This window comes from Leucoraja erinacea, chromosome 22 (genome assembly GCF_028641065.1).
Source record: "Leucoraja erinacea ecotype New England chromosome 22, Leri_hhj_1, whole genome shotgun sequence".
In the NCBI taxonomy this organism is placed as follows: domain Eukaryota; kingdom Metazoa; phylum Chordata; class Chondrichthyes; order Rajiformes; family Rajidae; genus Leucoraja; species Leucoraja erinaceus.
In genome coordinates, this window is record NC_073398.1 from 23434482 (window position 1) to 23448931 (window position 14450).

The window sequence follows — 14450 nt, forward strand, 5'->3', positions numbered from 1 at the left end:
CCAGATGTCGTCTGCGCACCAACTTTTTGACCCAACCCACGGTCAACCCAGGTCTAAGCGGCTGCCACCGGGAGCTTGAAAAAATGTTAGGGAGGGCTTTTAAAGGGGGGTGAAGGGGTAAACTTTAATTCTTAGTCCCCTACCTGGTCGGAGAGGCGGGGAGTTGTCAATGGTTACCGGGTCGCCGTATAAAATCCATTTTGTAGCTCCGACCCCGGCAACTCTACCCCTGGCTGCGAGGCGCTCCAAATCCAGCGCGGCCCGCGGCGGACGCCCCCAGCTCCGCGAATGTCACTCGGCGGCGTCGCAGCGCTGGGATACCCAGGGGTGCGGGCAATGCCTTACCGGGTCGCCGTGCGGCAAGCTCCGGAGCGCTGTGGCTAGCACATCCTCCAGCGTGCTGGATTTGAAGCCGCGCTCCAGGGGTAGAGTTGCCGGGGTCGGAGCTCAACCGCGCCGCCCGCGGCCGGATTGACCCCCAGTTCCGCGGCTCCCAATCCAGCGACCTCCGCGAATGTGTAAAAGGCGGCACAGTGCTTGGAGCTTGCCGCAAGCCAAAGAGGCCAATGCCCGCTCCCCGCTGGTATCCCAGCGCTGCGACGCCGCCGAAACATTCTCGAAAAACTAGTTGCCGGGGTGAGCTAATTAAACATTTTTGGGAGTCGCCGACCAGGTAGGTAGGGGACTAAGAATTAAAGTTTCCCCCTTCACCCCACCACCACCACCACCACCACCACCACATAAAATCCTCCAAAAAAACACTAACTGACAATAAAATGATTCCCGGGGAGGAGGCAGCTGCTCCAACTTTTCAAGCCGATACCTACCTAATCTACGCTAAAAAACCCATTCTGAAATCCGAAAATGCCGAAAATCGATCCTAAAAGGTTGTGCCCTGTATACCAATTTAAATCAATTGAATAAAATAAATAACCACTCGCCCTAATTGCCGATCCTCCCTATTGAATTGAATGGAGCATTGAAAATGAAGATTTTAGTGAAATTACTGAGAAGATTCAAAGTAATAGAGAGATATAGAGTGGATGCAGGTCCTTCAGCCCAACTTGCACACGTCGACCAACATGTCCCTACTAGTCCCAGCTGCCTGTGTTTGATCCATATCTCTCTAAAACTATCCTCTCCTAGTACCTGTTTAAATGTTTCTTATAAATTGCGAAGGTAACAAAGTTTCCGAGTCCTTCATTTTGACAGGATCAGAATAAATTGGCAACATCTTGTAGTTGAATAATTAATAATGCAGAAAGGATGAAATGTCAGTACGACTGTTATTTGTAATGTAAAGTTAAAAGCTTACTTTAATGACTAAATAATTTTCCCAATGGAATTTCAGGTTTTCTGAATGGTAAAGGGGAAGGTGCGCATTTAATCGAGGCTCACACAATGCGTGGAATGCTGAACATAAAAAGTCAAAGTTGGATTGAATCTCTTAAACTGAAGCCATTATAATTTGTCATAACTTCAGCTTTTGGATTATTTCTTTTGCCATTTTACATTAATGCCAGCTTGCTGCGTATAATTATTACAGGTTTGCTTGTACTTTAATTTTTATTTGCAGTGGTAATCATCAAGTCTGTCCTGTCACTGTAATGCCTTAACCTGTTTAAAAGCTGTCTATAACTGGATTATTAATTTGCATTTACTTGCATTAATTTGCATTATCTTCATATTTTAATTTGTATGTTATTTTTTATATAAACATGGATTAAAAGGTTCACCCAGCAATATTTAGGAAGTGTAGTGGTAACAGACACTATTTAAAAAATACACAATATACTTTAATTTTCGTTACTGTCAAGAACAAGGAAGTACCTAGAGAAATGTTCCCGAAGAATAGCATTTTCCATATTGCAGATAGATTATATTAAACTTATTTTGGAAACTTGGTTAATCATCTGTGAACGCAATAAATATAATGAGTAATCACTCAAAGGATGTATTTAGAAACAAGGAACTGCAGATGCTGGTTTACAACAAAAGACACACAAAGTGCTGAAGTAATTCAGTGGGTCAGGCTGAGAACATGGATAGGTGATGTTTTGGGTCGGGACCCTTCTGCAGACTGGTTGGAGGTCTCCATAAAGGGCGCTGACTCAATGCCATTTACTCTATGCTCTCCAGGGATACTGCCTGACCCGCTCAGTTACTCCAACACTTTGTGTCAAAGGATGTTTAGTGATATCTTGTGAACTTATAGTGATATCTTGTAAAATTGGAAAAATGCAAAAAGACACTTTCTGCAAAAAAAAAGAAAGACGTTAACTATTGAAACTGAGCTGCATTGAAACAGAGGATACTCACAAGGTACAAATTGCAGATAACCGTCAATGCATGTCTGCTTGCAACTCACAATGAGCTGCTTATTTTTGCATGCAGTGATGATGCAGTAATTAATTTACAGAACAAATAAATCTGTGGTCAAATCCTGCTCATCAAAGTAATCTGGAATTGGGGAAAAAAACAATCAGCCTTGGCAACAAAGTTTGGGTGATCGCCATAAAATCCCATCTGGTTCTCTAATGATCTTGGGGAGGGGAGATGGGGAAGGTGGCTAGCAATTCAGTTGGTTACATTGCCACTGAAAGAGAGACAGAATAAAACTCAATGACTTGCCCACCTTTCACATGAATATGAAATTTAGATACAAAGTTAGTTGCAGCCCAGAATATTTTTCTTTGATGATAGTTCCGTGTTCAACTCTGTCATGGCCTCTAAATTTATCAAAACTTAGAGTACTGGGTCCCTCTTCTTCCTTGACTTCCTCACCAGCAGACCCCAATTACTACTAATTTGCAAAATGTTCTCCTCATTAATCATCATATGCTTGAAGCTGTATGCTTAGTCCCCTGCTCTACTCTATGCACACGACTGTGGCAAGACATAACTTCATTGCCATCTTTTAAATTTGCTGACGATACCACAGTTGTTGGCTGAATATTGGGTAATAATGAGTCCGAGTAGCGGAGGGAGATCGATAATCTGAATGAATGGTGCCAGAACAACACTTTTGCTCACAACGTTAGCGACTAAATAATGGATTGTTGACTTCAGGAGGGGAAATCCGAGTATTCACAATCATTGATAGGACGGTGGTGGAGAGACGCAACAACTTCAAGTTCCTGGGCGTGCGTATCGCTGCAGATCTAGGCCCAGCACTTGAATGCAATCACAAAGAATATTCATTAACACCTCTACTTCCCGAGACGATTGAGGAAATTTGGTATGAATACTCTATCGTACCTCTGCAGGTGTATTGTAGAGAGCATAATGACTGGTTGCATCACGCCCTGGTTCAGGAACCCGAATGCTCAGGAATGGTGATTATAATGAAGTTTTGGACTCTGTTCAGTCAATCACGGGTATCTTCCTCCCACAATTGAAAGGATCTATTGGAGGTGCTGCCTCATAAAGGCAGCCAATATCATCAAAGATCTACATCACTTGAATGGATTGTGGATTTATCGCAGCTTAGGAACAACAGGTCCTGTGAAATAGGAATAGTCTCAGGTGGTTGAGAACAGCCATCTCTCATGCTAATCAGACTATTCAGGAGATTGATAAAATAGTGTATGATTCAAAAAGATAATAATCATGGGGAAACAATGGATGTTGAGGCAAGTAATGAAAGCCTGGGAGAAAGGGGCATTAAAGAAACAGAAGGCTCAGGTGTCAGGAGTAGTGTGGAGAAATGAGGGAACAGCGAAGGAACAGAAACTAGAGTGAATGTATCTTAATTGTGGGAAACCAGGTCACTTTGCTTAGGAATACAGGTCGCCTTGACAGCAGCCAAGAAACAGGGCAGGATGGCTCATAATTTTACATTTTAATGGTAGGAGCTTTGGTTCGTGTGGGGATGTTTAAATGTGTATCTTTGTATGAACAATCTCTTCCAGCATTCTTGTGTAAAGAGCTTGAACAATTTCCTTGAGTTGTATGGCATTGTGTTTTACTCTTTATTTGGATTTTGAAGTGGAAATTTTATTAAAGTATGTGAACTGTCTGTGAGTTTTAAAATATAGCATGAGGTGTGACAACCTGTGTGTTAATTTGGGAGAAATGTGATGGTTTCTATTTAAGAAAGTAAGTAAGTTTATTGGCCAACTATTCACATACAAGGAATTTGCTTTGGTGCTCTGCCCACAAGTAACAGCATGACATACAGTGACAGTTACGAATGACTCAGAAAATGCTTAACATTAATGATAGAACACCATTGATCAAGCATGTGAACCAACAAAATACCAATCAAAGGGAGGCTACAGACTTTTGGCTGTTGAGTAGAGCAACTACTCATGGATAAAAACGTTTTATATGTCTGGCTGTGGCAGCTTTGACAGTCCGGAGTCGCCTTCCAGAGGGAAGTGATTCAGAGTTTGTGGCCAGGGTGAGAGGAGTCAAAGATGATCTTGCCTGCTCGCTTCCTGCCCCTTGCAGTATACAGTTCATCAATGGAGGGAAGGTTGCATCCAATAATCTTCTCTGCTGATCGGACGATTCGCTGCAGCCTCCAGGTGTCATGCTTGGTGGCTGAGCCAAACTAGACCATGATGGAGAAGATGAGAACACACTCTACGATGACCGTGTAGAATTGGACCATCATTGCCTGAGGCAGATTGTGCTTCCTCAGCTGCCGTAGGAAGTACATCCTCTGTTGTGCCTTTTTGACTGTGGAGTCCCAGGATATGAGATCCCAACATTTCAAAAATAAATTGCATTTGGTGAAATTGGTGATTAGTATATATTTAAAAAGAGAAATTGATATTGGAATTTTGGGAACGGAAATGCTCCCATGGAATACTGGAGAGGATTCTGAGGGTTAAGATATATATGCATTTGGCTAGATGGGGGCTGAATATGAATAGTCAGCCTGGTTTTGTACGTGGGAGATCGTATCTTACAAATCTAATTGAGTTAGAACATAGAAAAAAAACAGGTGCAGGAGTAGGCCATTCGGCCCTTCGAGCTTTCAACATGATCATCTAAAATCAGTACCCCGCTCCTGCTTTTTCCCCATATCCCTCGATTCCATTGGCCCAAAGAGCTAAGTCTAACTCTCTTGAAAACCTTTTTGAAGAAGTAACCTAATAGATTGACGAGGGCAAAACCATAGATGTTGCCTAGATGGAGTTCAGCAAGGCATTCTTTCCAAGCATTCTTGATATAGTTCAGCATGATAGGTTGTTCTTGAAGGTTTGATTGCATTGGATCCAAGGAAAGATAAATGACTGAATAGCAATTTGGCTTCATGGAGGGAAGTATAGGGTGATGGTGGAAATTTATTTTTTCGGACTGGAGGGCTGTGACTTGTGATGTGCCTCAGGGATTGGTGCTGGGACCATTACTATTTGTGGTTTATATCAACGATTTGGATGAAAATGTAGAAGGCATAATTAGTAAATTTGTAGGTGACATTAAAGTGGGTGGTATCAAAGATAGCGGATATGGTTATCAAAAACTACAGCATGATCTTAACCAGTGGGGCAAGTGGGCTGAGGAATGGCTAATGGAGTTTAATGCAGATAAGTGTGAGGTATTGCATTTAGGGAAGACAAAAGACATTCACAGTGAATGACAGGGCCCTAGGGAGTGTATTAGGGCTGAGAATTCAAGACTGCAGGAAAATAGTTCCTTGAAAGTGGCATCACAGGTAGATATGGTAGTCAAGAAGGCTTTCAGTACATTGGGCTTGATCAGTCAGGGTATTGAGTATGGAAGTTGGGATGTTCGTTAGAGTTACACAAAATATTGGTGAGGCCACATTTGGAGTATCGTCTTGCATTTTGGTCACCCTACTACAGGAAGGATGATGTTAAGCTGGAAAGAGTGCAGAGAATATTTACAAGGATGGTGCCAGGACGCATGAGCAAAAGGAAAAGGTTGGGGAGGTTAGGACTTTATTCCTTGAAGTTGAGGGGGATGAGGTGTGATCTTATAGAAGTGTGTAAGATCGCAAGGGGAATAGATAGAGTAAATGCACAGTGTATTTTGCCCAGAATAGAGGAATCAAGAACCAAGGGACATCTGGTATATCTGGCAGGTATTATAACAATATTTACAGTAAAAGGCATTAAAAGGTACATGGATAATAAATGTTTAGACGAATATGGGCCAAATGTGGGCAGGTGAGATTAATGTAGATGGGGCATCTTGGTCAGCATAGGCAAGTTGGGCCAAAAGGCCTGTTTCCATGCAGTTGGACTCTTTGACTGAAGCTTTTGAAAATAGATGGTTCACCCTCTTATGGCTTTCCACATGCTTTAAATACAAAACTTACTTTGCTTCAACAATAGCTTCATGGGGTGTCTGGCACATGTGTAATTGGGTGGAATGGAATCATGATTTTTCTGCAGATCTGAGGGTCATTGTATTTTTAGATCCTTTCGCCATTTTGAATATTACTCTAGATCAATTTTAGTGTTCTGCTATGCAACTTAAATGTTTTCAATTGGACATGCATCAACCAATTATAGTTATTTATTGATATAAGGACGCCCTTAGATGCGTTTGAACACAACTTTTGGTTTTAATGGAATTATTTTGAAGCAATCTTTTGTTTGGTTCTCATTTTTTTTAAAACATGGGAAATCCAGCAGAAGTCCTGGTCAGACTGAGCAGAATGGGATGGTCATTTTACATGTGGTCATCTTAAAAAAAGTTGAATAAAATAGCCCCAAACTGCAAATTGTGACCCCTGAAATACCAGGATTATATCTCATCTTGATTATTAACACAGCTCTAATTATAATCACATTGTGTGTGTAAACAATCTAAGATACATTTTATTTTCATCAAATTAGTGAAGATTTTCCTCATCAATAAGTCCTACAGTGCTACCTTAGACTTTACAATTTGAAGTTTAATTGTTTTGACAGAGACTGGGTAAAGATATAGATTCTGTACAGACAATATATGCGTGGAATTCTAGCATGCATAAAAATTTGATGGTTACACCTTTACATTTTTTCCTCTTCCTCCTTTTTGGGGGCAAGGTAGTTTCCTTTATCATCATATCCGAACCACATGGGAGGATTGTCATCATTATATTCCACATGCTCAATATTTATTGCTGCTTTGACGGTTTGCCTAAATTAGTGTAAGAAAACATTTATTAGATGTGTTAAACAAATTCTCCAGTGAAAAGTGTAAAGTGGAAATTAAAGGGTAGAGGGTTAAAGAAAATGTTATCTACTGGAGCATATGTTTCATGCAATGCAGCGCGTTTTCCCGGGGGGGTCTTCATTCTGCTTGTTTCAATGATAGGACAAAAACATTTGTACTTACTGATGTGCTTTAAATTTAAAGCTGTTGCTTCATTTAATGTAGTAAACACAAATGAAGAGGAGAGCTACATTTTTGCCTTTCTCCTTGCTTTGCGAATTACCACTTTTTCCTCCAATAAAAACATAATTTCTTGCATCAAAATTTTTATTAGGCTTGTTGGGCTTAAGCCACATTGCAAGTCATTTTGCACGGTGATTTACACACACAGAAGCTGATTTGAAGCCGTCCATTTTTTTTTTTTTACAAATAGCCCCTCCAGCACAATTCTTGCCTGGTTTTGAATTTGTTTCACAGAAATTAATAACTATTGCAATATCAAAAAGAGAAGCAAAATAATGTCTGATTGTGAAGTGGGAGATAGCAGACATGTACATACCATAAAAAGTATCCTGCAGCTTGAGATGCGAGAGTAGTGTTACATCTCAATACTTCACATAGGTATCGTCAATTTATATATTTTTTATGACCGGATGTTTGGCACTAAAGTACTGGAACTTTCATTACATGGCTGTGCCTTCATCAGCTTATCACTTTAAAATTATTGTAAAGACTTCAACAGCTGGGTCTTGATATTTGGAAGTCAAAGCACATATGGTAAAGATAATTTATCTGTGTCCAAATGATAATCCCTAATGTCAACTGATGCAACATCCTAAATGTACCATTTATTTAAACCTTTCCGTAAGATGCTACTTCATTGGCTTGTGCAGAAATTATGCTATCCTTACATTTATATCGAGTTGATATAAGACTGTTTGATGATCTCCACACCCTGTCATTGTGCCAAGTCCAACTGGCCCAGCTTCTGTGGTAGAAGTGCAGAAAGAGAATTCCCCTTTGTGGAAGCTGCAATGACCCTGCAATGGATTTCTCTTCTGCATTTCAATCATGCAAGGTGGGCCAGTTGGAGTTCAGGAACAGTGACAGGGTGTGAAGACTTGCTTCTTCCCTGCGGCTCAGCTTCTTCCCTGCGGCTGTCACACTACTCAACAATGTACCTCGGTGACTGCCAATCACCCTTAACCCCCCCCCCCCCCCCCCCCGGACACTCCTCCCACAGGAAAAACACTATGGCTGTATGCATGTAAGTAGATTTATTTATTGAAATCATATTCTATGTCGCTCTTCCAGGGAGATGCTAACTGCATTTTGTTGTCTATACTGTACACTGACAATGACAATTAAAGTTGAATCTGAATCTGAATCTGAATCAAATACTCTTCTTTAGATGATTAAAGGCTGAGTTTGTGAATCTCATTATTTATATATATATATCTTCACTGGGACATACCTCCTAAGGTATGAAAAGTGATCCACCAAGGATTTTTATTGTTGGGGAGGAGAGGCTGTGTTGTGCAATGGAAAAGAGATTTGTAGAAGATCTATTTTTTTTTTGCAAATCTAAGACCCATTCTCTGCAGTTTAAGTCAATGGCAACGTGTGCACATACACAATGAATGATGTACGCACATTATTTCCATATGTGAACCCAAGCTCCAATTGAATTTGACTTGACCTGTTTAATAGTGCAGATGAGTGGATGCATGTTAAAAGAGCTTTTGTGTTTGTATCAGCCACTCAGAACACCCATTGAAAGGAAATCACCCTCAACCTCAATCTAGAGGTAGACCTCAAGGTAGACAAAATGCTGGAATAACTTAGCGGGACAGGCAGCATCTCTGCAGAGAAGGAATGGGTGACATTTCGGGTCAAGACCCTTCTTCAGCTGGAACGTCACCCAATCCTTCTCCCCAGAGATGCTGCCTGTCCCGCTGAGTTACTCCAGCATTTTGTGTCCACCATCAATTTAAACCAGCATCTGCACTCAACCCCAATCTATTGCCTAAAAATAAATTATAGCATATAACAGTGTATTTTCATGTGATTAAATTCTTCTTTGAGGTTAAAATAAACGTAGGCCTAACCCTAACCTATCTTCTCATACATCAGTGCAGAAAACCTTTGTTGCACTTCCACCATGGTAAGAACTTCCTTTCTCAGAGAAAAGGGGCAAAATTCCATACAACTGCAAAAATACAGCCACACTCTTGTATTCAAATTCTCTTACAATGAAGATAAACATAGCATTTGCCTTTTTAAGTGTTTGATACATCTGAATAATTGTTCTCAGTGACTGGAGTATGAGGACACCAGACATTATCACACCCCTTTTTCCCAATCTGTCACCATATAGAAAATAACCAATCTTTCTGCACTTGAGAAACCTCACTTTTATCTTTGATAAATTGAATCTGTCTTGCATTCACTCATTCTGCTCTCTTATCTAAATCACATGGAGCCTCTTTGCAACTGCAAATTTGGAGATATAACATGCATTTCCTTCATCCAAATCCATGTTCTTTTAGAATGAAGGATGTGGTTCCTTTCAGAACTATACACTACAGTTAGCACCAGGCACCTATTTCACATCAACACAGTGCCAATGCAGACATATTTGATGGTATAACAATTTGAGCAGATATTCCTTAGTTCTTGTTCGTGAGTATTGTATGCTTATAATATCTATGGCTCATTTGATGAGTTAGTAAATCAAATGGTTTCCTTAATCTAAATTTGCATTTGCTGGAATGCAAATTTGTGCACTTGAACTCTAAAGGTCTACGTTTTGTAATTTATACTCCCCATGTAGCCCCTGATGTCTTTTTGCTGATCTTTTATTTCCTTTCATTGACAAATGAAAATAATCAAATTAATACATCCTACATAATAATTACTTCATTCCATGCATGTGGGCTACTGTTCGGAGGATTTCAATTGCCTTTCTATTGATGGATGAGAAATGGTGGAGAGAACAACATTTAGAGGGTGGTCAAGCATAGATATTAATTAATACTGTGAAAGACAACTTTTAACATTATGGGAACTGTGCTCAAAAAATTATAATATAAAATTACAATTTAAACACTTACAGTAGAGTTTAGTAGTGAACTGGTAACATTATTTGATCATGTAGGCATGCACATGAACACCAATAAAATGAAGGTATCCATAATGAAGGAGACATCAGTTTCTGTGAATGGTTAGAATAATTGTGTGTGGAAATAGACAAAGGTGCAGGAGTAGGCCATTCGAGCCAACACCGCCATTCAATGTGATCATGGCTGATCATCCACAATCAGTACCCCGTTCCTGTCTTCTCCCCATATCCCTAGATGTGGCCCTTGTTGCTAAAGGGATCATGGGGTATGGAGAGAAGGCAGGTACAGGATACTGAGTTGGATGATCAGCCATGATCATATTGAAGGGCCGAATGGCCTACTCCTGCACCTATTTTCTATGTTTCCCCTGACTCCACTATCTTTAAGAGCCCTATCAAGCTCTCTCTTGAAAGTATCCAGAGAACCGGCTTCCACTGCCCTCTGAGACAGAGCATTCCACAGACTCACAACTCTGTGTGAAAAAGTGTTTCCTCATCACTGTTCTAAATGCTATTATTAAACTGTGACCCCTGGTTCTGGACTCCTTCAGCATTGGGAACATGTTTCATGCTTCTAGCATGTCCAAACCCTTAATAATCTTATATGTTTCAATAAGATCCCCTCTCAGCCTTCTAAATTCCAGAGAATACAAGCCCGGCCGTTCCATTCTCACAGCATACGCCATCCCGGTGAACTTATGGGGGAGTCCAGAACCAGGGGCCACAGTTTAAGAATAAGGAGACGAGGAAACACTTTTTCTCACAGAGAGTGGTGAGTCTGTGGAATTCTCTGCCTCAGAGGGCGGTGGAGGCAGGTTCTCTGGATGCTTTCAAGAGAGAGCTAGATAGGGCTCTTAAAAATATCGGAGTCAGTGGATATGAGGAGAAAGCAGGAACGGGGTACTGATTGGGGATGATCAGCCATGATCACATTGCATGGCGGTGCTGTCTCGAAGAGCCGAATGGCCTACTCCTGCACCTATTGTCTATTGTCTATTGTCTATGCTGCACTCCCTTGATAGCAAGAATGTCCTTCCTACATGTACATGTAGAACTGAGAGCATTTGGAGGTAGCAATATTCTTTTCAGAGAATCATCAACTTCTGGAACATATTACTGAATTGTGGTGTGTTTGAATTTCCACAGTGCTTCAACATCAACGGCTCAGCAACTTCCTGAGAGGAAAAGATTTCTAATTATAGATGTTAATATGAGGGTTAGCTGTGATTAGAATGTTTTGTGGCTTTTTGTGGCCTCTTGGAATGCTTGATTGTGATGAGAAGTCAGGGAATTTCTGTTTTTGCTCTCTTTGCCTCACATTTTACTGTTCCTCCAAAGAGGAACAGGAAGAGAGCTGAATTATCCGATGAGTAGATTAACAGGGCACATTCCCATATCAGTGGGAGAGATGGGTTTGCTGGAAAAAATGGTTTATTCCCTTTCATTTCACATTTACCTATCTGTTGGTTGTTTTTTAAAATATATAAAACTATTTAACTCTGAAGAAAACTGCTGAAATTGCATCCCTTAACAGCAGTGTGCATACCACTAAGAGTATCTACTGCTTTGTATGTACCAAATCCAGCACCCTTCAGCAAGCTACCATCATTTTGTACATTCAAGGCCCAAGCATAGATCATCCCTAATCCGTAACGTGGAAATATCCGTATAAATACAGGACCTGACAGTTTAGATGGAAGTGTCAAGGTCAGTACAGTGGCACAGCTGGTAGAGTTTCTGCCTCACATTGCCAGACCTGGGTTTGATCTTGACCTCAGGCGCTGTTTATGTGGTGTTTGTACGTTCTCCTTGTGACTGCATGGATTTCCTCTGGGTGCTCCAGATACCTACCACATTCCAAAGATGTTGGGGTTGTAGGTTAATTGGCCTCTGTAAAATTTCTTCTAATGTGCAGAGAGTGGATATGAAAATGGGATAACATAGAACTAGTGTGAATAGATGATCAATGGTTGGTGTGCACTTGGTCGGCCAAAGAGTCTATTTCCATGCTGTACCTTTCAATCAATTTCAGTACTTATAGTGCAGTGTAGGTAAAGCATGTTATGTTATAAGATCCACTATGAATGGGGATGAAACTGAAGTATTCCACAGTTAGCTTCCATGCAAATTCTCCTCACACGGAGTAGACTAACTAATATTACAATTTTGATTTCACTTGCTTAGTAGGAATGGATTAAGATTAAATTAATTTACTTGTCTGTGGTACTGCTTTCTACTCAGCAACATTTCAGGCAGGCTTTATGTCCAAATATTATGATCACATAGCATTATTGGCACCACAGCATGATTTTTACATTGGATTCGGAGAGACTCACATGGTATAAGTAAGTAAGTAAGTAAGTAAGTAAGTGAATTTATTGGCCAAGTATTTACATACAAGGAATTTGCCTTGGTGCTCCGCCCACAAGTAACAACATGACATACACTGACAGCTACGAATGACTCAGAAAACACTAAACATTAATAATAATAAACCATTAATGATAAACCACCATTGATCAAGCATGTGAACTAATAAAATACCAGATCAAAGGGAGGCTACAGATTTTTGGCTGTTGAGTAGAGCAACTACTTGTGGATAAAAATTGTTTTTAAGTCTGGCTGTGGCAGCTTTGACAATCTGAAGTCACCTTCCAGAGGGAAGTGATTCAAAGAGTTTGTGGCCAAGGTGAGAGGAGTCAGAGATGATCCCTCTCCAAAATCCAAGAAGTTAAACAAAGTCAGACTTTTATTGGTCAGAACAAATAATTAATGCGCTATAAAATTCCTTTTGTACTAGTACACCAGATGGAGTATGAATGCAATCTCCGGACCCCACAGGGAGTTTTTAGATTCCTGAATAACTCATTGGTTGCTAAAATAATTGTCTGCCATTAACACTGCAATGAGTCCATAGAATTCCACAGTGCCATTTCCAATTTCACACTCCTATCCACTGGTCCCAATGTCAGTTCTGCCAGTTTCAGGAAGGAGACTGTGCAGTAATATAGTTAAAACAAAATAGGACATCACAGACCACCCACTGAATATCTTGTGAGGGTTTTATATCTGGTAACACCCTCGCCCATTGATATTTCCACTGTAGAAGCATTGAAGCAAACTTGAAGAGTGAGGAAAATTCAACGGGTTCCACTTCGCCTGTCATTTTCCACAATTTGTACGTTACTTAACTATCACAACACCAATTTTTCTTAGCCTGTTTTCAAAAATACTTTCAATAGAGCATCATGACATACATCCTCCACTACACCTCCATTTCTCCCCTTTCAAAGTGTTCTGAGGCATTTAGTTTCTTCCAGGAGTGTTTTAGAAATGGATATTATTGTTGGCATTGGCCTTTCTCAGATTGGGAAGTTGGTCAAACTCATATTGATTCCATCTTCAGAAAAGCAAATTATATATGTTCTGTTTACCGTGGTTTTATTCCCTGCATAAGCTTAAGAAAACAATGGAATGACCATACTTGGAAATATTATACTTACTTTGTGATCCTTGCGCAATATAGCATCTTGAGGGCACGTAGATGTTTGCAGCCTTTCCTTAGGAACGTAAATGCTGAATCAGTAAGCCTGACACAACCTGAGATGTCCAGGAAATAAATATAATGGCAAACTCCGGACAGATATTGCATACTTAAGTCAGTAATCTGATGGATCAATAAATACAACACAAAATATAAAATCTCATTTTGTAAATACAGCATTTCATTAATACATTTACCATAATGGTGGAAGGTTAATATTTCTGAATAGTACTGAGGATTTGTTGCACTGCCACTGATCCCCTACATTGCATATCCATATATGAAACTGTAGGATAGGGAGTGGGTTCCAATGCTAGAATCTTTATTTAGGTCATTTTATCTTGGCAAAGAATCGTGGGGCTGTCAGCAGTCTGGATCGCTCTGGGGTCTACAAACTGGAATAATCGCACTTACCATTTTGACTGACTTCCCTTCCCTTCATTTATTGGCTTTCTCAAAGCCTTGAAAACTCATCAACACACTGTAAATCATCCAAACATGGAAATTAAGAGCACCAGTTGGCCACTTGGTCCCTCAAGCTTGCTCCGCTATTTAACAAACCTATGGCTAAAGTCACTGTAACCTCAAGTTTACGTTCCATCTACCTTCACCTACTAGTTTATTAAGCATATATCTACCACAAAACAGAACATTTGAAGAACGCAGTGG

The 14450-nt window shown here is 40.3% G+C and overlaps 2 protein-coding genes across 2 annotated transcripts in view; one reads left to right on the plus strand and one right to left on the minus strand.

Annotated features, from left to right (window-relative positions):
* Positions 1-4018, plus strand: part of fam185a (family with sequence similarity 185 member A) — a 38314-nt gene extending 34296 nt beyond the window's left edge. Inside the window, exon 8 of the mRNA XM_055653165.1 lies at positions 1352-4018. Within this exon, the coding sequence (XP_055509140.1) occupies positions 1352-1467 (116 nt within the window). The 3' untranslated portion in view covers positions 1468-4018. The remainder of the gene's footprint in view (positions 1-1351) is intronic.
* A 2943-nt stretch (positions 4019-6961) lies between these two features.
* The window catches only part of fbxl13 (F-box and leucine-rich repeat protein 13), a 126103-nt gene continuing 118614 nt past the window's right edge, over positions 6962-14450 (minus strand). Inside the window, exons 22-23 of the mRNA XM_055653146.1 lie at positions 13741-13904; positions 6962-7101 (exon numbers count right to left, since the gene is read on the minus strand). Of these exons, the coding sequence (XP_055509121.1) occupies positions 6972-7101; positions 13741-13904 (294 nt within the window). The 3' untranslated portion in view covers positions 6962-6971. The remainder of the gene's footprint in view (positions 7102-13740; positions 13905-14450) is intronic.